Source organism: Pipistrellus kuhlii, unplaced genomic scaffold (assembly GCF_014108245.1).
Source record: "Pipistrellus kuhlii isolate mPipKuh1 unplaced genomic scaffold, mPipKuh1.p scaffold_m20_p_20, whole genome shotgun sequence".
In the NCBI taxonomy this organism is placed as follows: Eukaryota; Metazoa; Chordata; class Mammalia; order Chiroptera; family Vespertilionidae; genus Pipistrellus; species Pipistrellus kuhlii.
This window is the reverse complement of record NW_023425516.1, coordinates 13,474,632-13,501,030: the sequence shown is the minus strand read 5'-3', so window position 1 is coordinate 13,501,030 and position 26,399 is coordinate 13,474,632. Positions and strand designations below refer to the sequence as shown.

The following is a 26,399-nucleotide window of genomic DNA, read 5'->3' as shown; positions in this document are numbered from 1 at the left end:
ATATTAAGAGACACCAAATAATCCATGGTAAAAGGTATACTGATAAAATATATTTGTTAATTATCAGAACAATCCTCCTATATAATAAAGAGGTAATATGCAAACTGACCCTGGCTGCCTATGACCAGGCGGGCAGGGGGGTTAGTGAGGAATGACCAAATGACTGAATAGCAGGCTGCGTAGGGCAACCAGGGTGGCATTGGGGGGGGGGGGGGGACAGTTGGGAGGTGATCAGGTCAGCAGGGGGGAGCAGTTAGGGGCGACCAGGCAGGCAGGCAGGTGAGTGATTAGGAGCCAGTGGTCCAGGATTATGAGAGGAATGTCTGACTACTGGTTGAGGCCCGATCCTGGCAGTCAGACATCCCCCAAGGGATCCCAGGTTGGAGAGGGTGCGGGCTGGGCTGAGGGGGCCCCCACCCCCCATGCACAAATTTTGTGCACTAGGCCTTTAGTAATTATATAAAACAAAAGTGAGAAATCCAAGGAGAATTGAGCAAATACAGAGTATTGTGGAAGAGTGTAAACTTTGCGATTGGTTCTACAACAGATTGTGTAATCCAAAAAGACAGCAAAATGGAATAGGACAGACAAGAACAGACCCAATTTCATAGATAGGACCACACCTTCTTTTCAAGTGGGAACTAAATGAGAATGATCTCATACCTTCTCGCTTAAAACAGAAAGTGTTGATGCAATTGGAGGAGCACACTAACCATAAAACCCTCCCCTTAACAGTCCTGTTCTTGAAAGCAAATGTATAGCCATGGTCATGCCTGACTACCATGTTTCAGTAAAACTAGAATTTTACATGTTGAGTTTAAACCAGTATTTTACAGCTATTTTAACCTGTATTCCCTTTTGTTAAACTTAAGCTCTTTCTATGATTTGAATTACCCTAAAAGAGTTTTAATTTCTAAAAATATTTATTCCCTTGCCTAGCTGGTTTGGCTCAGTGGATAGTGTCAGACTGAAGGATCCTGGATTTGATTTGAGTCAGGGGCACATGCCTGGTTCGCAGGCTTGATCCTGGTGGGGGATGTGCAGGAGGCAGCTGATCAGTGATGAATCATTGACGTTTCTATCTTTCTCCCTCTCCCTTCCTCTCTGAAATCAATAAAAATGTGTTGTTGTTTTTTATATTTCTTTGCCCTACCCAGTTTGGCTCAGTGGATGGAGCATCGGCCTACGGACTGAAGGGTCCTGGATTCAATTCCGGTCAATGGCATGTTACCTTGGTTGCGAGCTTTTCCCTGGCCAGTGCCCTGGTCGGGGCTCATGCAAGAGGAAGTCAGTCAATGTGTTTCTCTTACATCGATATTTCTCTCTACCTTTCCCTCTCTCTTAAGGATTAATAAAATAAAATAAAAAATAATAAAATAAAATTTATTCCCAATATTGAATAAGTTTGCTTAATATATCCCTTTGCCTTTCTACCTTCAAATAAGTGTTAGGTCTTCATTCAGCAAACCAAGGCAAAGTAAGATCTGAGTGATGCTTCTTGTATTTGAGGAAATAGTTTTCTAAGTGTGGGGGGACCTGTTTGCACTGTATTAATGGTATTGGGGGAGACTTGAAGCTGGGTAAGATGGTTCCCTTACAGCACAGTTTTGTGATGGTCAGACAAATGCATCAAATAATTGTCTGAGTAAATAGACATAAATATCATTATAAAAGCACAGGCATGAAATAAACTTATTTTACTGTTTTATATTTCTAGCACCTACCCTGAAGAAATAAGAAGTAACGTCTTACTGCCTGTCAGTGTTATTACATTGCTTCAATTGATGGGCCAGATGTTGATATTAATATGAAAAGTTCTTGCAGAAAAGAATACTGATCGTACAGATAGTAGTAGTAATATTCAAGATTCAAATTTATCATAAAATTAAATATATAGTTATAATTGCTTTTGCTTGGATTTTTATTAGGTCAGACCTTAATGACAACTTGGAAAGAACTGAGCCTTTTTGAACTGGGCTATGAAAGTATTTTCTGAAAAATATTTTATAGGTTTTGTTATAAGACTAACCAAATATCCTTGTTAAATTTCTTCTGGGGGGAGAGAAAGAGTCATGTCATTTTGATAAAAAGCATTCAAGATATGTCCCCTTGGGTCTATTTTCGTTAGGGATGAAGATGTAGTTGATGGTCATATGAATGTTTCAGCTGATTCAGAGGAATCTGAAATGACAGTAGGAAGTTTTGGAGGCAGAAATGATTACTCTTACCAGAATGTGGTTGCTGTTAAAAACAGTGAGAAAGCCCTGGCTGGTGTGTTCAGTGGTTGGAGCATTGGCCTGCTCATTGAAGGGTCACAGGTTTGATTCCTCTTCAAGGGCATGTACCCTGGTTGCAGGTTTGATCTCCAGCCTGGAATGTGTGGTAGGCAACCACAATCAATTTCAATCAGTCACCTCCCTCTCTCTCTCCCTCTCCGTTCCCCTCCCCGCCTTCTCCTTCTCTTCCCCCACTCCCTTTTTTCTTCCCTCCCTCCCTAAAAATCAATGGAAGAATATCTTTGGGTCAGGATTAACAAAACAAAAAAAACAGTGGGACATGTTTGTGTGCCATAAACCATGTTGCAGGTTTATAAAAAGGGACATCCACAGTTATCAGGCCCAGGCCCTCTTCTCCCTTTTTCTAGCTGCATCTTCCATAGTTTGGGGCTTTTTGTGCATAAATACATGCTGCCTTCACATGTGTTAAACAAATATTTAACCAGAGTGTTAAACACTTAATACTTTACCAGTTTGCATTCTTTCTAGGAGGATATTCTGAGAAGTTTTTTTTAATGCTATCTCTTACCCCATCCTTTTCCTTTTTATAGCTCTGCTTATGATAATGTCAACAAAGTTCGAGTAGCTATCAAGAAAATCAGTCCTTTTGAGCACCAGACCTACTGCCAGAGAACCCTGAGGGAGATAAAAATCCTACTGCGCTTCAGACACGAGAACATCATTGGAATCAATGACATTATTCGAGCGCCAACCATCGAGCAAATGAAAGATGTGTATCCTTTGCAGACACTGGGCTCCCCTACTTGGTATCTTGTTGAGTAAATGTAATTTTAAATGTCCTGGACTTATCAGGTTAAAGAAAAATTATATAGAGCACATTTAAAGGGAAATTGTAATATGTTTGCAATTTACTGTAACACTTGCATTATATAAACTTTTCCTCCGATGCATTTTATCCATTCTCTTTTTAGTGTCTTTTGACAAATTCACTGTTTTCTCTTGTCACTTTCAGAAAATATTTTCTTTAAGTGTAGTTATGGAAAATCTTGGATAATAACCATTTCTAGTCATGCTTTCTTCATTAAAGATATAGTTTGTTAAGACAATGAAACGGAAAAGAAAGAGTTGTAGACAAAGAGAGGGTACTCTGGATATCTGTCACCTGGACAAATCAGATAGTCCTAATCTTAGACAAGGCATTTTACCTTTAGGTCTCTGTTTTCTCATCATTAAAATTAATGTTCCAGCCCCTCATGATCTTTAAGGTGACTCTCCTCTGAAATTATGTAATTAACTAGGACTAACATTTAGAAATCTGGACTAAATTTACATTAGTCCAGAGGATGTTACCTGCGCAAAGACTACATTTGGAAGATAAAGGCATTAAATATAGTGAAGAGGATCTGCCAGAAAACTTAGTTTCAGCTAGTGCAGGATTCCTACCAGCTTGCCTAATTTGCATTCTGCCCCTCCAGGGAGAGGTAGCTCACTATCTCTAGGCAGCCTTTTCCATTTTTAAATAGCTCTGTTACTAAGTTGTAGGATATTTTAAGTGAAATACCTTCTGCTCCTACCAACTGTTATCCTATTTTACCTTTTGCCATAAAAATCAAATCTCTTTCTGATGACAAGTTTGCAAGTAGGTTTCATTTTAATCCCATGTCGTATCTCATCTAGTATTAATCTGTAGGAGACATACATTAATTTGAACACAAAATGAATAAAGGAAAGGCAAAATAGCCCTAGCCAGTTTGGCTCAGTGGATAGAGCATCAGCCTTTGGACCAAAGGGTCCCGGGTTCGATTCGGTCAGGGACATGTACTTCCAGCCTAGACCCTGGTCGGGGCTCATTCAGAGGTAACCAGTTTCTCTCGCATCGGTGTTTCTCTCTGTCTTTCCCTTTCTCTTCGACTCTCCCTAAAAATCAATGGAAAAATAGCCTTGTGAGAGGATTAACAACAAATAAAAAATAAAATAAATGGCAAAATAATTACTACTGAAATTATATTATGGTGAAGTTAAAAGCTAAAGGCTTGCCTTAGTATTTCTCACTGGTTAGGGTATCATCCTGGATCTCGGTTCTGTCCCCTGTACCAGTTGGGACGTGTGCAAGAGGTAACTAACCTACGTCTCTCACATCAATGTTTTCTTTCTCTCTCTCTTTCTCTCCCTCTTTCTCTCACTCCCCTTCCATCCCTCCTTTCTACTCTCTAAAAAGCAATGGAAAAAATATCCTCAGGTGAGGATTAATAAACAACAACAAAAAAAGCTAAAGGCTTGTATAGCTTAATTTCTGTAGAGAATTTAACCATAGCTAAAGTTATAGATGCTAGATACATAATAAGAAAGCAAGAGAAGCAAAACTAGCACAAGCTCCTTCTTGGTATGACTTTCTCATAGTCTTATTTATTTAGGATCTTAACATTAATTTAAAAAGTCAAGTAGATAGCCGAAACAGGTTTGGCTCAGTGGATAGAGCGTCAGCCTGTGGATTGAAAGGTCCCAGGTTTGATTCCGGTCAAGGGTATGTACCTTGATTGCATGTACCAGTAGGGTTGTGCAGGAGGTAGCTGATTGATGTTCCTCTCTCATTGATGTTTCTAGCTCTCTATCCCTCTTCTTTCCTTTCTGTAAGAAAATCAATAAAATATATTGAAAAGAAAGTCAAGTAGATAGACTGAGAGTTGAATTTAATAGCAGTATGTTTTAGGCCTGTATTTCCAAAAGTTTTATGGTTGATTTTTGAGGAGAAGGGAACAAGAAAGGTGGTAAAAGAACAGTTATATTACAAGTTGTTGCTTTGCCAAAGAAAGGAGTGTATGATGCTTGCTGGTCACCACCTTCACTCAGCTCTTTCCAACAAGTGTTGGAGGGGCTTTTTGATGTTGGACAATTCGGAGACCCAGGAAGGTTAGGATTTCAAGATTGGCAAATATTTCCGTAACAGCCTATTTCAAGTCTTAATGTAGGCAAAGAGTAGGTCTTTATCAAACAAATATAATGCCGTTTGTCTCATAGGATCTAAAAAAGAGTTAACTACTTCAGATTCCATCCATAAAGGAATACTAAGTTTTCATCAGTTTCTCATTTCCCTCATGGTCTTCATGATGTAATAATGAACTGCTTGGGTAAGGTTTCATTTGTTTTCAGTGCTTTGCTAAGTGTGACCAGCTGTTGGGTGTGTTACCTTAACCTGTCCAAACAGATATATAGTACAGGACCTCATGGAAACAGATCTCTACAAGCTCTTGAAGACACAACACCTCAGCAACGACCATATCTGCTATTTTCTTTACCAGATCCTCAGAGGGTTAAAATATATCCATTCAGCTAACGTACTGCATCGTGACCTCAAACCTTCCAACCTGCTGCTCAACACCACCTGTGATCTCAAGGTCAGGCAGGTTCTTTACTTTTAGGATGATACATATTGAAAAACTTTTACTGGGCATGTTTTTATTTATTGTTACTCATATTTAAAATTATACCAGAAATATGTGAAAACATTTTTATGGCAAAAAATAAAAATTTAAGAGTGCTAGTTCTCATCTTTTCCATCCCATGTTTCTTCCTCTTTAGAGGTAACCACTATAACAGATTGGTGTATTTTCTTCCAAAGTTTTTTCTATGCTCTTACATAATGTGTACTTTAAAAAAAAAAAAAAATAGATGTTTCTTGGTTTTTAAAGAGAGAGAAAGGGAGAGCGAGAAATAGAAACATAAATGAGAGAAAAGCATCATCTATTGGTTGCCTTCTGCACACTTTGTACTGGAGATCAAGCCTGCAACCTGGGCATATGCCCTGACAGGTAATTAAATGTGACCCCTTGGTTCCTAGGTTGACGTTGAACCACTGAGCCACAAGGGCCGGGCCATAATCTGTACTTTTATGCTTATACTAGAGGCCCAGTGCATGAAATTTGCGCACTTAGGGTGAGGGGGGATCCCTCAGGTGAGCCTGTGCCCTCTTGCAGTCCAGGAGCCCTTGGGAGATGTCCAACTGCCAGCTTAGGCCTGGGAGCGGGCCGCAGAGGCAGAGAGGCTGTCACCACTGTGCTCACCAGCCATGAGCCTGGTTTCTGGCTGAGTGGCGCTCCCCCTGTGGGAGTGCACTGACCACCATGGGGCAGCTCCTGCATTGAGCTTCTGCCTCTAGTGGTCAGTGTGTGTCATAGTGACCAGTTATTCCTGTTCCTCCTTTTGGTCAATTTGCATATTAGGCTTTTATTATATAGGAGGATATAAAACTAGGATCATGTGCATTATGTATAAGTTAACATAATCATCTAAAGAAAATACTCAGGAAACCTCAATGACTTTAATATCAAAAAAAGGCATTTCCAGTAAGCAGGAAAACTCTAGATTCTTTACAGACCTTAGAATTCTCTTGAATATGGGCTATATATACTTACATTTATATTTTAATAGGTAGTAAAGCTAAATAAGTAGGGAAATCTACAGATGTTTTAGGTAAGAAGGAGGAATGTGGATTCAGTCTGACAAAAACTAATGTGCATTCAAGAAAGCCTAGAGCCCGGCTGGCATGGCTCAGTGGCTAAGTGTCGACCCATGAATCAGGAGGCCACAGTTCAATTCCCGGCCAGGACATGCCTGCCGAGGTTGCAGACTCAACCCTGTGCAGGAGGCAGCCTTTGATGGTTCTCTGTCATTGTTGATGTTTCCATCTCTGGACTGTTTCTCTTCTGTCTTCATGGCTGGAGCACTCCTGTCAATTCCTCTCTGTTGCAGGAATCCCCATGGTCTCGGAGTTGTTTTCTGAAAATATACAAACATATTCTCAACCAAAATTTAATAAAGGAATCTTTTCTATAAATTTGACTTGCGATCCTTTTTCATTTTTTGCCCAAACGATTTTCCTTTGGCTTGTTTGACACCATGTATGTTTTGCATGGGTGTCCTGTGCTGTCAGGCGGCGCACCGGGTTTGCAGCTTGGGTGACAGGTCTTCTACCAGAGCGGCTGTCATGTCCTGGTTTGCTTCTGAGACCAGACTGGGTAGTGTCGAGGGTAGGATTCTAGTCTCAAGCAGTTCTGTTCTTTAAGATGGCATGGTCTCGGTGCCGCTGGTGTCCTCCCCGGAGTGTGTGCAGCCGCCCCGGGGTTTTGCCGTCTGACTTCCCGGATTGGAGCTCCCTGTTGGAACTGCAGGGTCTAATTGTCCCTATTTCACTCACCCACACCCACACACGTCCACACATAGCTCTATCACTCCCTCACTTGCTCACACACCCTCCCTCCCTAACCTTCCTGCTGGTCACCATCTTTTTCCCCTTTGTTTTACTTTTCGAGTCACCTTGATGTTTATTTTTAAGAGCTTCTTAATAATTCCATTATTGTGAAAATACAGGAAATCCTCTCATAATGTCATTGATGGTTTCTTCAAATTTATGCAAAATAACATGTAATGAAACCAGCTTTACCATAGTCTAATTGATATATGCAAGAGTTAAATATTTTATCAACATTATAACAAAATGATGTTGTTCAAGATCTGCTGAAATAGAATGTCTTTCAATTAATTCACCCCAGTTGTTACACTTCTTAAAACATTTAAAGTAAGGCATTTGTTCATCAAATGTTGAGAGCTCACTATGTATAGGACATTTAGGAATAAAAAGTAAGTCAAGTATTGCCTTTTTCTAGCAACTTACATTTTTGCTTGGGAGACAGGGATATGCACAACTACCGTGGATTATGGTTGTGTACTTACATATAATAAATGTCTAACAAAACATTAGAAGAGTTCAGAAAAGTGAGCAATTCTTGGAAGTGGTGCTGACTCCTGGGAAACTTCTCAGAAGAATAACTTTCAAGCTGGGTATTTAGGGTAGGAATGGCATAGATAGGGCACACAGTGGAAAGGGCATTACATGGTCAGTATGGTCTGGAGTAAACTGGAGCAGGTCTGAGACAAAGATGGCAGTGGGAGAGACGAGATAAAGACAGTGAAAGGCCTTGAAAGTCATGCTTAACGAATATGGGCTCCCTAGAATCCAAGATGGCTGCTCGGGTAGGCAACTAGCCGCAGCCGCACACAACAATTTCAATAAAATACAACTAAAATATAAAATGGACATTACCCAGAACTACAGGAAAGCTGACTGACTGGAAATTCTACAACAAGAAGCAAGGAGAAAGGAATATGGGCTCCGTTCAGCAGGCAAAGGTTGAAAGGTTTTTGAGCCAGAGAGCTGACTCACATTTTGGAAATGACACTTAGGTAGGATTTAGATAGAGGATGAATTAGATTGTAGGCAGAGAGACTAGCTATTGCTTAGTCCAGAGGAGTGTGGTGACACTTATAACCTCATTGGTCTGTGAATTTCTTTTCTGGTTTAAAAATATATATATATTTGGGATTTGTTTTGTAATTCAACTGACCCACGGAAAGCTGTGTATCAATTCTAGATACATCCAGTCTGATGCTGGTGTAGTATCTGTTGTCATGATCTCAGACTTATGCTAGTTTTTTGCTGCTGACAAGATGCAGTATTTCTTTGCACAATTCAGAATGTGGCTTCAGGTATCCAATTACACTACAAAAGCCAGGCTGAGTTAGAAGGATAAAGTGTTAGCTCTAAAAAAGAGAAACGATGGGTCACAGATGTATTAAGAAGTTCAAGCCACACATACTTGAAATGGGTCGGTGGTAGTCCAGCATGGTAGGTGAGGACACTGAATAGCATAGAGGACTCCTTCATATGTAAGAAGAAATCAGTCATTCATTGCTTCTCTAAGTTGGAAATCATGCCAAATGGGATCATGTTGCTAGTAAACCTCATGTTGTTTCCTGCAACTCATTTCAGAGGTATTGGTAGAAAAGTCTCTACAAGAAACTAATAAGGTACAGCAGGTACAACATGAAAGTCTCAAAAGAAGTCAAGTCAAAGTTAAAACTTACGATCCCCTTAAACTCTTATGGCCATATATCAATCAACTAGATACTTGTGAGAATGAAATAAGAATGTGTATGTAGGATTCCCAGCAAAGTACCTGCCACGTAGTAATAGTAGTAACTACTTATTACTGATATTATTGCTATTGTCTATTTTATGATATTTTAATATAAAATTGGTTAAGAATCTCTAAGGTGTCCACTTTTTTTCTCTCTCTCTCTCTCTCAGATCTGTGATTTTGGTTTGGCCCGAGTTGCAGATCCAGACCATGATCACACAGGATTCCTGACAGAATATGTAGCCACGCGTTGGTACAGGGCTCCAGAAATTATGTTGAATTCCAAGGTAAGGAGCAAGTTTGCATATAAAGAAAATGAGCCTCCCTCTCAGTACACCTGTCTCCACTTGGGTTCAGTCTTGGCCTGTTTGGGCAGAACCAAGGTGCTATCCTAATCTTCTGTTCAGCATTGAACTCTGGGCCCTGGATTTTGGCCTCAGCTGGAGTAGTGCTGACATATTGCAGAGTTGGAGAGTGTGCCTCTCTGGTCACTGTTAAAATAAATGGTCTTTGTTCTTGCCTAGCCTTACTGATGTTTCACCCGTCACAGCTTTTTGTTGTTGTTAGTCCTCACCTGAGGATATTTTCCCATTGATTTTTAGGGAGAGTGGAAGAGAGAAGGAAAGACAGAGAGAAACATTGATGTGAGAGAAACAAATTGATTGGTTGCCTCCTGTGTGAGCCCCGACCAGGGCCCATGCCGGGGAGGAGCCTGCAATCAAGGCATGTACCCTTGACTGAAATTGACCCCAGGCCCCTTCAGTCCACAGGCTGATGCTCTATCACTGAACCAAACCAGCTAGGGCTGTGACAGCTTTTACAACTGCTGCTGCCACTGCTGGATGTAGGCTCGGTTGGTGTTAGAGGTTATCAGATTTAGCTGATTATAATATAATTTGGAGAAAACATAGGTGTGGAAAGAATAAGAACTGCTATGGATTCTTTAAAATTATATGATATGATAATCCTGTTTCCAGATGACATGTGTTCCTCTGATCTCCAAGTGGCTGTGAAAGTGCATCCAATTCGCAGGCAAACTCTTCTTATAAGTCTGAATCTTGGTCAGAAAAAAATAATTGAATAAATACATAAAAGCAAGAAAAAGGGAAATATACCTTTGTTGGGCTTATGAAACAGGTGGCAAGCATTGAGAGCTTCTGTGGAATTAGATTCATGGGGTAGCGGGGGGGTTGTGGGATTTTTTATTGATTTCATAGAGTGGAAAGGAGAGGGAGAGTGGGATAGAAACATCAATGATGAGAGAATCACTGATCGGCTGTCTTCTGCATGTCCCCTATTGGGGATTGAGCCCACAACCTGGGCATTTGCTCTGACTGGTAATTGAACCGTTGACCGCCTGGTTCATGGCAGTGCTCAAGCACAGAGCCACACTGGCTGGGCTTCAGCTTGACTTTTTTAAAAATGATTCGCAAAATGGGTAAAAATATTCCAGAAGTATAATAGTGCCCCTTCTTTTGAGTTAGTTTCCAGGTTTCCAAAATGAGTTAATAGGTTACAAATCTTCTAAATAAATAGGGTGATTGCTTTTTCTTATTTCTAGCTTCAATTTCTAAGGATGCGAATTTTCTCTCGAATTATTTGAAAAGAATGAAGTCTACTTTTTAAATTCTTATTTCATAATATCATAATCAACTTTGAAGATCAATAAGATTAAGTAGTCTTGGTTGTTCAACATCCTTTAAGAAAACAAAATTATTATTAGTTTCTCTATTTTTTTAAATTTATTTTTGAATTATAGAGCCAAAGGAGAGGCTAAAATTCCTAATAATCATGTGCCTGTCATGTAAGAAGATCTCATTTAGTCTTATAATGCCAGATAACATTTTCTGTCTTTCCTCCCTTTCTATTGCAGGGCTATACCAAGTCCATTGATATTTGGTCTGTAGGCTGCATTCTGGCAGAGATGCTCTCCAACAGGCCCATCTTCCCAGGGAAGCATTACCTTGACCAGCTGAACCACATTCTGGGTAAGAACTCATTAGGGACTAGATTTATTCATTTCATTAGTTTATATCAGCGTCATTTCATTAATTAAGAATTTTAACAGCTCTTTAATCTGTGACAGACATGAGTTTTAATGTCCTTGATTCAAAATGATAAGGATCCTTGTAAAAAAAACTTGTTAATAAGATAGGTAAGCAATGGCAGGTGGTGTAAGAAGACATTAATTATCAAGGCCCATTCTGCCCTACAGCTGATGGTGTGTGGTCAGTTTACTTTGGTCTCAATAATTAACAAGGTTATTATTTTATCTAATAGGTATTCTTGGATCCCCATCACAGGAAGACCTGAACTGCATAATCAATCTAAAAGCTAGAAACTATTTGCTTTCTCTCCCACACAAAAATAAGGTGCCATGGAACAGGCTGTTCCCAAATGCTGATTCCAAAGGTAAATATTATTTTGTTGATTATTTTTCTTAGGTTTAGTTTCTTGTTTTTGAGTTTGTTTTATTTATTAAATCATGAGGTCACTAGGCTGTAAAGTTAGCTTATAATTACTGGATAATGCCTGTTTGTTGCTCTCAGGCTTCCCTCTGTTTTCTTACTCTTTCCTATAGACATGTTTTATATAAGAATATTTGTAAGGCCTTTTTTTTAAAGCTGATTTTCCTTATGTTAAGGTTATAAACTTCTGAGATTGGTTTGTTCAGATAATAATTTACACCACTAAAATTCAGAAAATTAATGTTGAAATGCAGGTTTTGGATTACTACAATGAAGCAGGGAAAGACTACAAATAGAATAAAGTGGTGATAAGAAGTTGTCAGTGCTAGAGTAAACAGTACAGCATCTTGTGTTAAGAGAACAGCCTTTGCAGCCTATGGGTTCAATCCATAGCTCAGCAACTTAACTAGCTATCTGAACTTTGGACAACTACTGTAACTCTCTGAGACTCAGTTTTGCCATTTATAAAATAGGATTAGTAATAGTACCTGTATTATATTAGTAATAGGGTTGTGCAAATGTCTAGACCACTGGCATTTGTAGAGTTGTTTCAAGTTCACAGCAAAATTGAGGGAGAGAAAGAGATTTTCCACATACCTCTCTCCTTTGCCCCACACATGCCTAGCCTCCCCCATTATCCACATCCCCTAATGGGACAGTACATTTGTTACAATTGATGAACTACATTAACACATCTTAAGTGTGCAAAGTCCATAGTTTACATTATGTTTCACTCTTGGTGTTGTACACTCCATGAGTTTGGTCAAATGTATTATGACATATCCATCATTAGATGGAAGAACTTTTTTTATACATTTATTCTTTCATTTTTCCCTTTACTCATTTGAAAATTGTCTTATATGTTTATTCTTTTAGTGGTTGCCCTAGGTGTTAAAGCTGTACATGTATACACAATTAGAAGTCTTGTGTCTTTCCTGTGATTTGAAACTATCACTGTGTAGTAATTAACCCTTTTCTGTCTAGTTAATGCTTTGCTTCACAATTTATTTAGTTTGAATTAGTATGGACACACCATCTTTCTTCTAGTATCTAGTTAGTACTTGTTGGCATACTTTATTCTCATGATTTTACTTTCAGTGTTTGTGTTCTTATATTATAAAGAACATTTACTTGGATTTAAAAAAATCTAGTCTGACAAAAAGAAAAGAAAGAAAAGTCATTAATTCAGTTTTCCCCACTCATCACAGTAATAAGCATCAATAAGTTTGATAACCCACTGTGTGGTCAAGGCTGTGGGGAAATGATGTTCTCAGAGACAGCTGGTGGGGTGTAAGTTGGTTGATTCTCTCTGGAGGACGATTTGGCAATTCGTCACATGTCTTTTGTTCCAGCTATTCTGGCTGGGTATTGAACTTCTGGGTCTGCCAACCAAATGGGGAGAAGTGGCATTTTAATTTGTTTTTTCTTTAATTAAGAGTGAGAATGAATATTTTTTCACATGTTTGTTAGAAATTTCTGATTGTTGAATCCCTTGAACCAGAAGTTTACAGATTTTTCTTCAAAGGGATCGAGCTTCAGATTCTATCAAATCTTGAGGGGGAAGAAATAATATTCAACAGATGGTGCTGGGCTAGTTTAATAGCTACTTGGAAGAAAATCAGTTTAAATTATTACACGTCAAAATAAATCCAAAAAAATAATGATTAAATACTTTTTTCTAAAAATCATACCATTAGAAACTAACAAGTATTTAGAGTATTCAATTTTTTTTCTGATCTCTGCATGGAGAATGACTTATCTTCAAAAAAAAACATAAGGAAACCAGGAATCAAGAGGTCACCGGTTCGATTCCTGGTCAGGGCATGTGCCCAGGTTGTGGGCTCGATCCCCAGTGGGGAGTATGCAGGAGGCAGCCAATCAATGGTTCTCTCTCATCATTGATGTTTCTATGTCTCTCTCCCTCTCCCTTTCTCTCTGAAATCAGTAAAAAGATATTTAAAAAAGAAAAGAAAAGAAAGAAACTCGGTTGAGGATGGAAGTGACAGGTTGCAGCCTTGATCCAGGATCAGTTTTGCTGGGTAGATGAGATGGACCCAAAGCCATGTGATGGAGAGCCATGGGGTCTAGGCTGTGGGATGGGGAGGCCTGATGGGGCAGAAGGGTAGGGTTATATTGCTAAGCACCCACTGAAACTAAAGAGAAGGTGTGGGTTCTGAGAGGACACCAGGGAGAGTCAGAGATCACGGTCAGCCCTGAAGGAACTTCAGTCCCTTTGGAGAAATAAGACCTGTGTCCAAGGAAACATATGCACAGGCAGCGTGATTCATGCCATCTGAATGGTGCCAGCGGATTGCTGTGTGGTGTGGGAGAGGGAGACTGGGCACTCTTAACTGTGGGATCAGCACCTGCCAGCTGCTTCCCATTCTCTCCTTTTCCTCTTCTGTAGCTGTGATTAATGCTAGAAATATCACTTGCAGAAAGGGAGGCTAAAGATCCAATTATTTTCCAAGTAGCAAAATAAAAAGTTACCTTCCTTTGAAATTGTTACCTGGAAGATTAAGGGCCTAGAATTTTTTTACTTGAAGGAACTAAGAGATCTGTTTTAGAAATGTTTAAACTACCAGGTGCCTTGAAGTGGGAACGTACTCCACCCCCAACTATTTAGAAATATTGCTTTAGAATGAGACTGTGGCTAGGCTGACCTGGACTTTTTCTGACACAGATGGTGTCTAATTGGGCAAAAGGACAAATGACTTCTAATCTCAGCAAAGCTCCTGGGGAAGTGTCTGTGAGCTCTTTGGAAGGGTGGGGGGAGTGGATAAGGTAGATTTTATTACCTGTGTTACAGATAAGACTCTAAAACTTACTCAGCAAGGGTTGTGTCATGTGTACATATATCTGTCTGCTATTCCATGGAACTCAGATGTGAGCAGGAGGTGCCTCAGCTCTTGACCATCATGCTGCACTGTCCTGACCCTTGAGAGAGCCTCCTCTGAAACCAAGCCAGATGTAGGCTGAGACCCTTGTCACAGCTGCAGAAATGACACCTCTGCTGTCCAGACTGTTCAGTCAAATCCTAACATGTCTAGATGCCCAAGAACCTCCTCTGCTCTGACAAGTCTCCTAACCTGTAGAACAAAATGTCATTGTTCCCTGATATCCTAAGGTAAACTCGTGTGTGTTAGAACAACTATTGACAGCCGAAACCGGTTTGGCTCAGTGGATAGAGCGTCGGTCTGCGGACTGAAAGGTCCCGGGTTCGATTCTGGTCAAGGGCATGTACCTTGGTTGCAGGCACATCCCCGGTGAGGGGGGGAGAAGGGGTGCAGGAGGCAGATGGTCGATGATTCTCTCTCATCAATGTTTCTAACTCTCTATCCCTCTCTCTTCCTCTCTGTAAAAAAACAATAAAAATATATATATTTTTAAAAACAAACAATTATTGATAGAGGCAAAAACTCATTACATGTGCTTAAAAATTTTACATTTCCCCTTAGGGATATGAGAAAAATTCTTTGCTATGTGGAATTTCTCATTACGCCCAACTTGTGGTTTACCACATTTATTTTCTCTTAATTGTCTTGAAGATCAAGATGGGTGGCATGCAACTAGGGGAGTCACTAGTTGGCATTAGATGAGCATGCCCAAAGCATGCACGCACATTAACAATCACACACCCTTATGGTGACCTCAGGCATTAGGTGCCTCTGCAGCCCTCCAACTGCTCTGGAGTTTGACTTCCTAGCACATAAGCAGTCACTTCAGAAGGTGCATTGGCCTGTTGCTCTCAAGGATTAAATGAATGAGTAAAATTATTCTCCTCTACCATTCTACACTTAGAGCTTAATGGAATGTGGATGAGGTTGATAACCTAATAAATTATCACTGCTTCATTAAGTAGAAGCCACTGTGGGTTTTTGTTTGGCTAAGTGTCACTATATTCTTTAGGAATTAGGAGAGGCTTGGATAGCTTTTTGGCTCCTCTTAGGATTTAAAGAAAGGACCTGCCACTTAAATTGAAAACCACTGGTTTGAGCATTGTTAAATAAGAGACATTTTTAAAAGAAGCTGGTGTCGCTCAGTTGGTAGAAGCATTGTCCAGTCACCAAGGGCTGGTGGGTTTGATTGAATAATGTGTTTTCTGACATTTATTGTTTCTCATTGACATCTACTTCTGATACTAAATCCAGGAAATATCTGTCACACTTCCCTTAACCCTTGTCTCAGCTGGAGTTTGCCATGCCCTTTGGCTATCCTTATGATTTGAGATGTTCCCAGGATACTAGGTGTGGAGGAGTCCATTAGGATAAACTGTCCATTAACCCCCTCTCTCCTATCTCGTTCCTGTTGATCCCACATTTGCTTCCTACTGTTACCCTCTCATCATGAAAGAAATGTTCAGCTGCTAACTATGGTCAGATTAAGAGGATGCTTTTAGTCTGAGGCCTTGGAGAAAGGTGCCAAGCTGCAGAACAGATGGGGCACCTTTGCTTCACACATGAACCTTGGCCAGGACCTGGAAAAAGGGGACTGAAACCACATGGGAGGACAAGTGGCCGTTTTCTTCTATTACTTTGGAGGTCTCTCCTGTGTGTTGAAAGATAAATTGACCATTGCAGAAATCACTTTGGAGTTGACATAAGAGAAGTACATACGTAAAACTGTTGCTTTGGACATCTACAAAGCAGGGCAGTGTATAGGAAAAGTCCAGGTGTGGCAGACAGACTTGGGTTTGAATTGTCGTCTTCCACTTTCAGCCTTTGGCTGAGCGTCACCTTTCTCAGTCTGGGTCTGCAAGTGTCAGGTGGTGATAGTCTTAAGAAGCTCAGAGACATCATAGACACCAGTGTGCTGACTCTTCTTCCCAAGGCAATGCTTAGCTCATTTGTTTGAGTCACTTTACTTAAACAGGAAATGGAAAGTATTTGTGATTATTCCTATGGTTTCTCACCACTGCAAAACTTTCTCTTTGTAGCTCTGGATTTACTGGACAAAATGTTGACCTTCAACCCTCACAAGAGGATTGAAGTAGAACAGGCACTAGCCCACCCGTATCTGGAGCAGTATTATGACCCGAGTGATGAGGTAAGCGCCTGTGCTCCTTGCTGCTTCTGCAGGGGTAGATATGTGTGTGTGTGTGTGTGTGTGTGTGTGTGTGTGTGTGTGTGTATGTATGATGTGAATCAGCAGCAGGCCCAGCCAGGAGGGGCCCAGATGGCCTTTGTATCGATAGATTGTTCTGAGAGACGCTTGGTGCTTTACCTGGTCCTCCCACTATGCCTACCTCCTCTGCCTGGAGGCCTAATTCTGTCAGCACAGCTTGAAACCCTTCCCCCATCCTCTTCAGGCCCTTTTATCTTAGAAAGCTTCTAGCAGGGGTGGGGCTGGGACATAGTTGGGTAAAGGGGAGCACAGATAAGGAAGGGGTCCAAGATTGGAGACCATTGTCATGGTCTCTGGCAGGTAGAGACACCTGAACCAAGGTGCCTGTCCTGAGGATAGAGAGGAGGCTGCCTCTTGGGGATGGGTGTCATGTAGATTAAGGGGGTGGGAAGGTCAGCCTGGACAGTTCCCCTATAGCTTGGTGACTTCAACTATGGTATAACTCCCTGAAGATGGGAACACAGGAGCCTACTGTGATGAGTCCGCAGGTTAAGGCAGCAGGTCTCCAGAGCATTCTGGAGATCCAGCTAAAGATAGAGAAAAATGCAATATGAACCAATGATGGGATTTTTCTAGTTGAGGCACATATGTGTAGAAAGCAAGCCTTCACACTCCTGTTTTTGAAAGAGGGAGAGCCAAGGGGTAGGGGTATTAAAATTGAAGGGGAAAATGGAAGAGGAGAGAAAAAGCTATAACAGCCAAAAACTGATAAGTGAAAGGGAAAAAAAGAAAGAAATCAAGAGGAAGTATTTATTAAGCAGCTTCCCCTTCCACCTTTATCCCCTCCTCCAGAAATACCTACAGCTCAGTAAATAGCAGGGAACCAGTGAGGGAGTGTGCCTTTCGGAGCCCTTGTGCCCCTGTGAGCTACATTTCCAAAGCCCTGTGTCCGCATCACAGGCTGGCTGTCACCCATTAGGAGGGGATTGGGAGGATGAGGATGGCGTAGGTAGGACACCCAGTGTGATCCCACACAGAGCCATCCTTCAGGGAGAGCTGGCTACCCATGTTTCCCCAAAAATAAGATCTAGTGCATGGAAAGATAAGACATCCCCTGAAAATAAGACCTAGCGCAACTTTGGGAGAAAAAATTAGTATAAGACACTGTCTATTTTTGGGGAAACAGGGTACTTGTTTACTTCTCTCATGGACACGAATTCTTTTCCCTCTTTCAAGAGGCCAAAGCTTAGTGTAGATTTTGGAGCCCATTTTTTCTTTCTATTATATAAAGTCTGGTGTGAGGAATATGTGAATAGGCATCCCATGATTGACAACTGGTATTATCATTAGATTAGTTCTATAACATAATGTTAGTGGAGGTACTTAAAAATCAAAATATAAATAATATTAATTGACCAATTTTGTTTTTTTGTCATTGATAATGTATGAGGTTTTTACATAGATAGTTTTAATCTATACTTAAATAGCTGTCTAGTTAAAGAAGTTAAAAGAAAATTTGCAGGAAAGATTGCTTTGTAGTCTTTTTATAGTATTATTATTAAAGTTTTGGAGTATTTCCTGCCCAGCTTACATTTCTGTATCTAAATTTTAAAAACAAAATAGAGTTTATTCTGTTTAACATAAACATGGGTATTTTCCCATGATACAGTAAAACCTCAAGATAAAGAATTAATTTGGGAGAGGGCATGTCAGTTAAAACTGAAAGTCCATTACGTAATAAAGTAGGTTTTCTGAATGCATATGTTAAAAAATTGACAAAATAGTTTACCTGTTTTTACTTATATAGACACATTTGTGTAATTAAAATTAAGTATGTATGAAAAGCTTCATTTCACAGAAAAGTCTTCTATGTGTATTACAGTCATTTTAAATTTATACTGACTAGGTCTAGTGAATGTGTGCATTCACGGCTAGAACCTGGCTTAGCACACTGGGACATCGGCAGACAGGCATTGCCACTGCTGCAAAATCCCCCCCTCGAGAACAGCCATTTACCCTTCGAGATGCAGTGTGATTACATACTAGTCACTTGCTGAGCATTGTTTATGACCCATGAGACTCCCACTTAAATATGTAAACTATAGTTATAGATACGTAATGTTCACGTGGGTGAGATTATTGGAGCGTTTTTTCCCCCAACATATGACCTCTTGGCTAAAGTTTGTTAAAAATAACTGAGTTAATAAGAAAATAACCTATTAATTTAATTATGAGCAAATATTGGTTAAAAGCATTTTAAAATTAACAGGACATTCATTTTCACATATGATGTACAGACCGGAAACTTTGTCCATTAAATCCAAAGTTCATCGTTATATCAAGGTCTGCAAAATCAAGGGTTTACTGCAGAATCTTTCTTGCAGCTTCATTTTATATATATATAATTTTTTTAAAAATTGATTTCAGAAAAGAAGGGAGAGAGAGAGAAATATCAATGATGAAAGAGAATCTTGATCGGCTGCTTCTTACAAGCCTCCTACTGAGGATCGAGCCCACAACCTGGTTATGTACCCTTGACCGGAATTGAACCTGGGATCTTTCAGCCCACAAACCGATACTCTGTCCACTAAGTGAAACCGACTAGGGCTGTAACTTGATTTTTAACACTCCATAATATTTCTTCATATAAAGATATTATAATGTATTTAATCAAATACATCTATTTGAGTATCTTGGGTTTTGATTGTATAAACATACCATCACCTTCACCCCTGTAAGTTTCTGTGATTCTTAACTTTCAGTGCCTTAAAACATTTGAAAATTATTCTGGGATAAATTCAGATGGATATTCGTAATGAATTCAGTTGCTCCCTGTTCCTTTATTAAGTGCACATAGAAAGTGCACTTTGAGACATGTGGGGCACAAGTACATAGATACTTACCATAGCTCTTGTTCTTTAGTAGATGTCAGTCTTGTGTAAGTTTCAGAGACTCCTAACCATGACAACTGTTGTCTACTAAATATTTTGTTTTCTCTTAAAGCCCATCGCTGAAGCACCATTCAAGTTTGACATGGAATTGGATGACTTGCCTAAGGAGAAGCTCAAAGAACTCATTTTTGAAGAGACTGCTAGATTCCAGCCTGGATATAGATCTTAAATTTGTCAGGTACCTGGAGCTTTGACCATACAATAAGCCCTAGAGAGGGAAAGAGAATATAAATTAAAAGTTATCTAAAAGAAAGTAGGATCTCTGTAGACCTGCATGGAAGCTTCATGAGTTTAGATTATAGATATGGTGGGGACATACAGTGATATTGGCAGATTTTTAAAAAGCACGTGCTCAAAAAAAGGAAATGCAGATCTTGATTTTAGAGAATGTGTGGAAGAGAAAGAATGGGGTTCTATTAGACCCTGTAGAAGTGAATGGTGAAATAAAGAATTATAACCAAGGGTTGAAGCTTTTACTGTGGAAATGCTTCAGACAGACTTGCATGGAGAGGCTGGACGTGTCCTTTGGCAAGCAGCAGTGTCATGTGCAGCGTGCAGACAGGTGGCCCAGAGGGTGCTCTGCTTATGTTAAGACTAGGAAGCCCCCTAGTGGCATTACGGACGAGCAGATTCTGCAAGTGGTAGACCTTTGGGGGCTTCTCACCTGGGTCTGTATTGCATTCTCTCATGCCTTTTATTTTCATACTAGAGGCTCTGATGCTCAAAATTCGAGCAAGAGTGGATCTTCCTTCCCCCGCTGCCTGCACCAGCTTCCCTCTGTGGCACCCGGGACCTGAGCTTCCCTCTCAGCCCGGCTTTGTCCGGAAGGACGTCTGGTCTAATTAGCATATTATACTTTTATTATTATAGATTATTATAGACACTGAGGTCTGAGGACAATGGCCAAGGATTTCAGTGGCAGTGTTTTCACTTCTCTCAAAGAAGGTACAAAACTAAGAGAAACTTAGGGGTGAAATTAATTCAGTACATACGGTGGCTGCTTTAAGCAGAGATTCTCAGAAGTGTGGTCTATGTCCGTCCGTCCCCCGTCCCTCCTGCAATCTGTGTTTTAATATGTCCTCCAGAGGATTCTGACACTCATGGTTGAGAAACACTAGCCTGTAAGTGGTCAAAGTAGATTTGACCCATTTCAGTGCCTTAAAACATTTGGAAAGTATTCTGGGTTAAGTGTAGATGGATACTCGTGATGAATTCATTGCTCCCTGTTCGTTGAAGTGCACTTTGAGAAATATAATTCCTCCAAGTGAAATAGAGACATTGGGATAAAGGAGGGGAAATGTGCTCCTTGTACTTGTGGAGGTGACCCATTTGCAAATATCTGGAGAGCCAGTGAACCCTGTCACGTACAGAAAATGAGGGAAGGCTGTCAGCAAGTTGCTACCAGCTGCCTTTCAGGGTGCTCTCAGAGGTCAGCTCCCCTTGAGCTGGATGATGAGAACCCACTCCTGCCTGTGGGAACTAAGCACAGCTCCCTGCTCTCCAGAATCGGGCCGCCATCCTCTTCCAGCCAGCACTGTTTGGCTGTTCTTCTGCGCCACAGTCAGATCATTAGTAACAACACGCTTCTGCCGCCTGGGTAGTTGGCTTTGTCCTACCTGGCCATCCAGAGAGAAAGAGACTTGGTGAGGAGAGGGGGAGGGAGAAGAGTTTTTTTACAAACACCCTCAGGCTCTGGTTTTGATCATTATTGCGGTGGGTTAATAAAAGGCATCTTGCCGAAATGGGTTTGGCTCAATGGATAGAGCGTTGGCCTGTGGACTGAAAGGTCCCGGGTTCAATTCCGGTCAAGGGCATGTACCTTGGTTGTGGTCACATCCCCAGTAGGGGGTGTGCAAGAGGCAGCTGATCCATGCTTCTCTCTCATTGATGTTTCTATCCCTCTCACTTCCTCTCTGTAAAAAAAATAAATAAATAAAATATATTTTTAATAAATAAATAAATAAATAAAAGGCATCTGGAGTCTGGTGAAGCCCCACATCCTGTGAGCAGCTGTGTGTATATCCGTGCGTCCCCATCGGAAGAGAGGTGCCTTTGAAGACAGCCCCCCGCCCTTCAAAGCTGCCTTTTTCACATGCCCAAGTGTTCCAAGCAAATTTTCTAGATTTTTTTCTTTTTCAGTTTTTGTTTTTCATGATGTTGCTGTTGGTAATGTTTTAATATGGCTTATTCTTTTCATTGTAACACTTCTAATGCTGCTGCTGATGTTTTAATGAGATTCATCTTTTTTTTTTTTTTTTTAATCCTTACCTGAGGAGATATTTTTTTCATTCATTTCTAGAGAGAGTGGGAGGGATAAAGGCATGGAGGAAGGGGAGAGAGAAACATCATGTGAGAGAGACACATCAATTGGTTGTCTCCCAAATGTGCCCAGACCGGGGCTGGAGATCAAACCTGCTACTGAGGTACATACCCTTGACCAGTAATTGAACCTGAAACCCTTCTATGTTTGGGCCGACGCTCTCACTACTGAGCCACACCGGCCAGGGCAAATGTGATGCGTTTTTTAACAGGTTGGTTTGTTTGTTTGTTTGTTTTTCGATAGGACAAGGGATCAGAGGACTGGATGTGCTCGGACATCGGTGTTCTTCTTCCCAGTTCTTGACCCTGGTCCTGTCTTCAGCCCGTCTCGGCTTATCCACCTTGACTCCTTTGAGCCATTCGGAGGAGCGGTTTCTGGTAGTTGTGGCTTTTATGCTTTCAAAGAATTCCTTCAGTCCAGAGAACTGTTCCTGGTACCCCTGTGTGTGTCACCCACCGGTGACCTGTGGCAGTATGTACTCAGTGCATCTGCTGCTTACCGTTCTTTAGTCACTAATCACTTTCTGGTTTGAAAGATGCAGTGGTTCCTCCCTCTCCTGAATTCTTTCTCACACGACGCCCTGCTGACCGTGCAGTCACACCAGAGAGTTTTTTCCGAGTTGGCTCTCGTCACTGGCGTCTCACTTTATGATAGGGAAGGCTACCACCTAGGGCACTTTAAGTCAGTGACAGCCCCTGTTTGCACTTCACCTTTCACCGTGATCGTTTCCCCAGAGCAGGGACTTGTGGAAACACCTGGGGTGACGTTGCCGCCCGCAGCAAGCGCTCCTGTCCCAGGAATCTGGGGGCACTTGTCAGCATCCTTTCTCATATCATGTTAGTCACTAACATCAAGGTATGTGCTGTCTGCCCAGCTTTTAGAAAACCGAGTACATTTTTCTAAATAAAAAAAGAATGTACTGCACTCAGCAGTTTTACTCTGCAGATTTACTGTGGTTACTTGTACAGTTTATAGAGGTATAACACTTGCCAAAATGTGTTATATGCGGAACAGAGTGTTTGCAAGACTTATGCGAAAACCTTTAAAGTGGCAGCTTCACTCTGGACTTAGTGAGAGATGTACAAAGGCCACAGCAGGGCGCTGAGGAAAGGCCCTGGAGAAGTAGCCAGTAGGCTGCCTGCCGTCACCGGGGCCGTCCAGGTATGCATACCCCAAGCTGCTTCACATGGTGTGCCACCTTCGATGCCTGAGGATTTAGCAGAGGGTAAACACTGCGTCTTTAAATGAGAAAGTATACAATTTTTTCCTCCTACAGCATGTCAGCATTTCAAGTTCATTTTCAGCCTACAATATAACAGTTTGTAATAGAGCCTTCATGAGCTCACAACATGAAGCACTGTTCTGTCTCAAGTACCAAGTACTCTCAGCCGTTTCCGATAATGCCGAGCTAAGACCATCAGAAAAAGCTAGCACTAAGTCACGTTTGGAGCGCAATCCCATATTTTCCTGATCTCTTAAGTATTTGTTCCTGCCACTGTACACTGTGGCACTGACCTGGTGTTCTGTCCCCGTGCGGTGCCTCCTCTTGACTCCCCCACTGCTCTCTGTGGTGAGATATTTGCCTTGTTCAATAATTACTGTACCCTCGCATGACTGTTACAGCTTTCTGTGCAGAGATGACTGTCCAAGTGCCACATGCCTATGATTGAAATGAAAAATCTATTGTTACCTCTGAGTTGTGTTCCACAGAAAATGCTATTCAGCAGATCACTTAGGAATAATTCTATTTTTAGCTTTTCATTTCTCAGCTGTCCTTTATTTCTTGTTTGATTTTTGACAGCAATGGAAAATGGGTTTTATGAAGATTGCCTGCTAATATGAAAAGAAATGCACTTGTAACTCATGGAAATAAATGTACATCTTCTATCTTCATATTCATGTAAGATTCAGTGTTGATTTCCTCTGGATCAGCATGTCCGAGGGGACAGTCAGTTCAGTTTGTGCTCAGAACAGAAATGCCTACAGGCCTCACTTCCCACTGGGCACTGCCCAACACTTTGGTTTACATGAAATGACTTAAAAAGCATTTCCCCCCCCTATTTTTCCTACTTGCACGGTAGAGAAACAAATTCTGACCTATTGCTTTATTTAAATCATAGGTCTAAAATAATCTCAAACTCTGATGAAGAGGTCCCAACGTCTCAGGTTGGATTCTCTGGTTCTTTCTAAAGAGGGCTTGCCTGTGTGCCCCACGGCTGTTTCCAGGCACAGCTGAGCCCTGGGAAAGGCTGCTCAGCATCCCTCACCCCCACCTGCCCAGGGTCCTGAGCTCACACCTCCTGGGCTAGCGAAGGATGGCTGACTCATCCTCAGTCATTGGAATTACATCTAGAGTCTTTCCCTGAAATGCATGATCTTCAGCTCCACGCTCAGAGCTGCATGTCAGGGTCCACACAGCATCGACAGGATATAGATCTGATTGTTGCTTGATACGTTAGTAAGTCAGTTTTCATTTTAAAAGGAGCATTGACAGTTTTATTACTCGTGTTTCTGTGGACTCTAGGTGGAATGTTGGAAGTATGATGTTAATCTGCAGTCCTCCAAATAGAAAGCCAGTCTTGGTTACTAATCCCTGGAACAGGGCTCTCCCCATCTTTGCTGGAGTCAGATTGCCTGAAACCACTAACTGCGTTCTAGAATCATTGCAGCCATATGTTGTGTGCTTTTAATTAATCATGCCAAACTTGGTTTAATAGTTCAGAGAATTATCATAATTATTATAAGGTACCTGAGAAAGGTACTAGCTGTTATGTGCGATAGACTCAACATTTGGATCTTCTTGCATCTCTAAAAATGTACAGATTAGGCCATAAATCTATATTGGTGAGAATGAACACTCTCATTATTGGTATGCTCACATAAGCTTTCAGACTAATGGCTTTTTTGGTGTCTAAAATGTAAGCAAAAAATTCCTGTTGAAACATTCCGATTCTTTAATTCAGTGCGAAATATTGTAAAACACCTAATAGGCCAGTGGGGTGGATTTGAGAGGACTTAGGACGGCTTTGCTGACGGGTCTTCAGAGCCGATGGAGACACAGACCATTAGGTGCATGGGGTGGAGAGTATCTGTGTCTGTCAGTGCCCAGTGCTTGGTGTGTTCACAGGGACTCCCTCTGCTGCGGGCACAGGCGATGGTGTGCAGGTAACTGCTAGCTTTCAGGACCCACACGTGGCTCATCGGCGGTTGTCTCTGAGGAGTCGCAGGTGCACTGCCCACGTCGCGTGCCACGTACTACCCAGACCATCCAGAGGAGACTGTTTTACCTTTATTTGCTTATATGTTAATACAGTTTTTAAATTGGTAACTTTTATATAGTACGGTAACAGTATGTTAATATACACACATGCACACATGCTTTGGGTCCTTCCATAATACTTTTATATTTGTAAATCAATGTTTTGGAGCAATCCCAAGTTTAAGGGAAATATTTTTGTAAATGTAGTGGTTTTGAAAATCAGAGCAATTCTTTAGCTTATACATTTTTAAAGCATTTGTGCTTTAAAATTGTGATGCTGGTGTTTGAAATATGATATCCCCATAGTGCAGATGAGAAGCATGGAGCAGTGGAGTGAATCTGGTTTCTCTCGCCGTAGCCCAGCGCGGCAGGTGGGTCAGAAGCGACTGGGAATCCAGAGCGAATTCTCTAGGGTTGCACCAGGTTTACCCGAAAGCTCGTTGCCTTTTTGTGCTGTTTATCCGTTTAGAGCACTCAAAGTTCTGAAACTGCTTTGTATCTGCTTTGTACTGTTGGTGCCTTCTTGGTATTGTACCCCAAAACTCTGCATAGATTATTTAGTATAATGGTAAGTTTTAAAAAAAAGTTAAAGGAAGATTTTATTAAGAATCTGAATGTTTATGCATTATATTGTTACAATTTAACATTTATTTGTGGTATCTGTGATTTGGTTAATCTGTATAAAAATTGTAAGTAGAAAGGTTTATATTTCATCTTAATTCTTTTGATGTTGTAAACGTACTTTTTAAAAGATGGATTATTTGAATGTTATGGCACCTGACTTGTAAAAAAAAAAAACTACAAAAAAATTAGAATCATTAAAATTGTGTCCCTGTGTTACCAAAATAATATAGTACTGTGCATGTATAGTTTCATTGGAATTTTATGTGTGAAAATATGAACTCGTCTGGTCCTTTATTGGAACGTTCCCCATATACGTGTATCTTGCTAATCCGACTTTGCTGGTGGTCAGTAGTGATAGAAGCACAGGCTGGGCTCTGGCTCGTGGTTTTTCAGAGCTCCATTGGGCTCTGCAGGTGGTTCTTCAGTCCGCTGGCTGGAGGGGAGGGAGTCAGTGCAGGGGGACCTGGCGCAGTGCCCACGTGTGTGTCTTCCCACCTCTGCC

At 41.0% G+C, this 26,399-nt stretch overlaps 1 protein-coding gene across 1 annotated transcript in view; it reads left to right on the top strand.

Annotated features, from left to right (window-relative positions):
• Nucleotides 1–26,122, top strand: part of MAPK1 (mitogen-activated protein kinase 1) — a 56,078-nt gene extending 29,956 nt beyond the window's left edge. The window contains exons 2-9 of the mRNA XM_036448848.2: nt 2,828–3,010; nt 5,443–5,632; nt 9,382–9,498; nt 11,085–11,199; nt 11,492–11,623; nt 16,616–16,725; nt 19,747–19,872; nt 22,258–26,122. Of these exons, the coding sequence (XP_036304741.1) occupies nt 2,828–3,010; nt 5,443–5,632; nt 9,382–9,498; nt 11,085–11,199; nt 11,492–11,623; nt 16,616–16,725; nt 19,747–19,863 (964 nt within the window). The 3' untranslated portion in view covers nt 19,864–19,872; nt 22,258–26,122. The remainder of the gene's footprint in view (nt 1–2,827; nt 3,011–5,442; nt 5,633–9,381; nt 9,499–11,084; nt 11,200–11,491; nt 11,624–16,615; nt 16,726–19,746; nt 19,873–22,257) is intronic.
• Nucleotides 26,123–26,399: the final 277 nt, after the last annotated feature.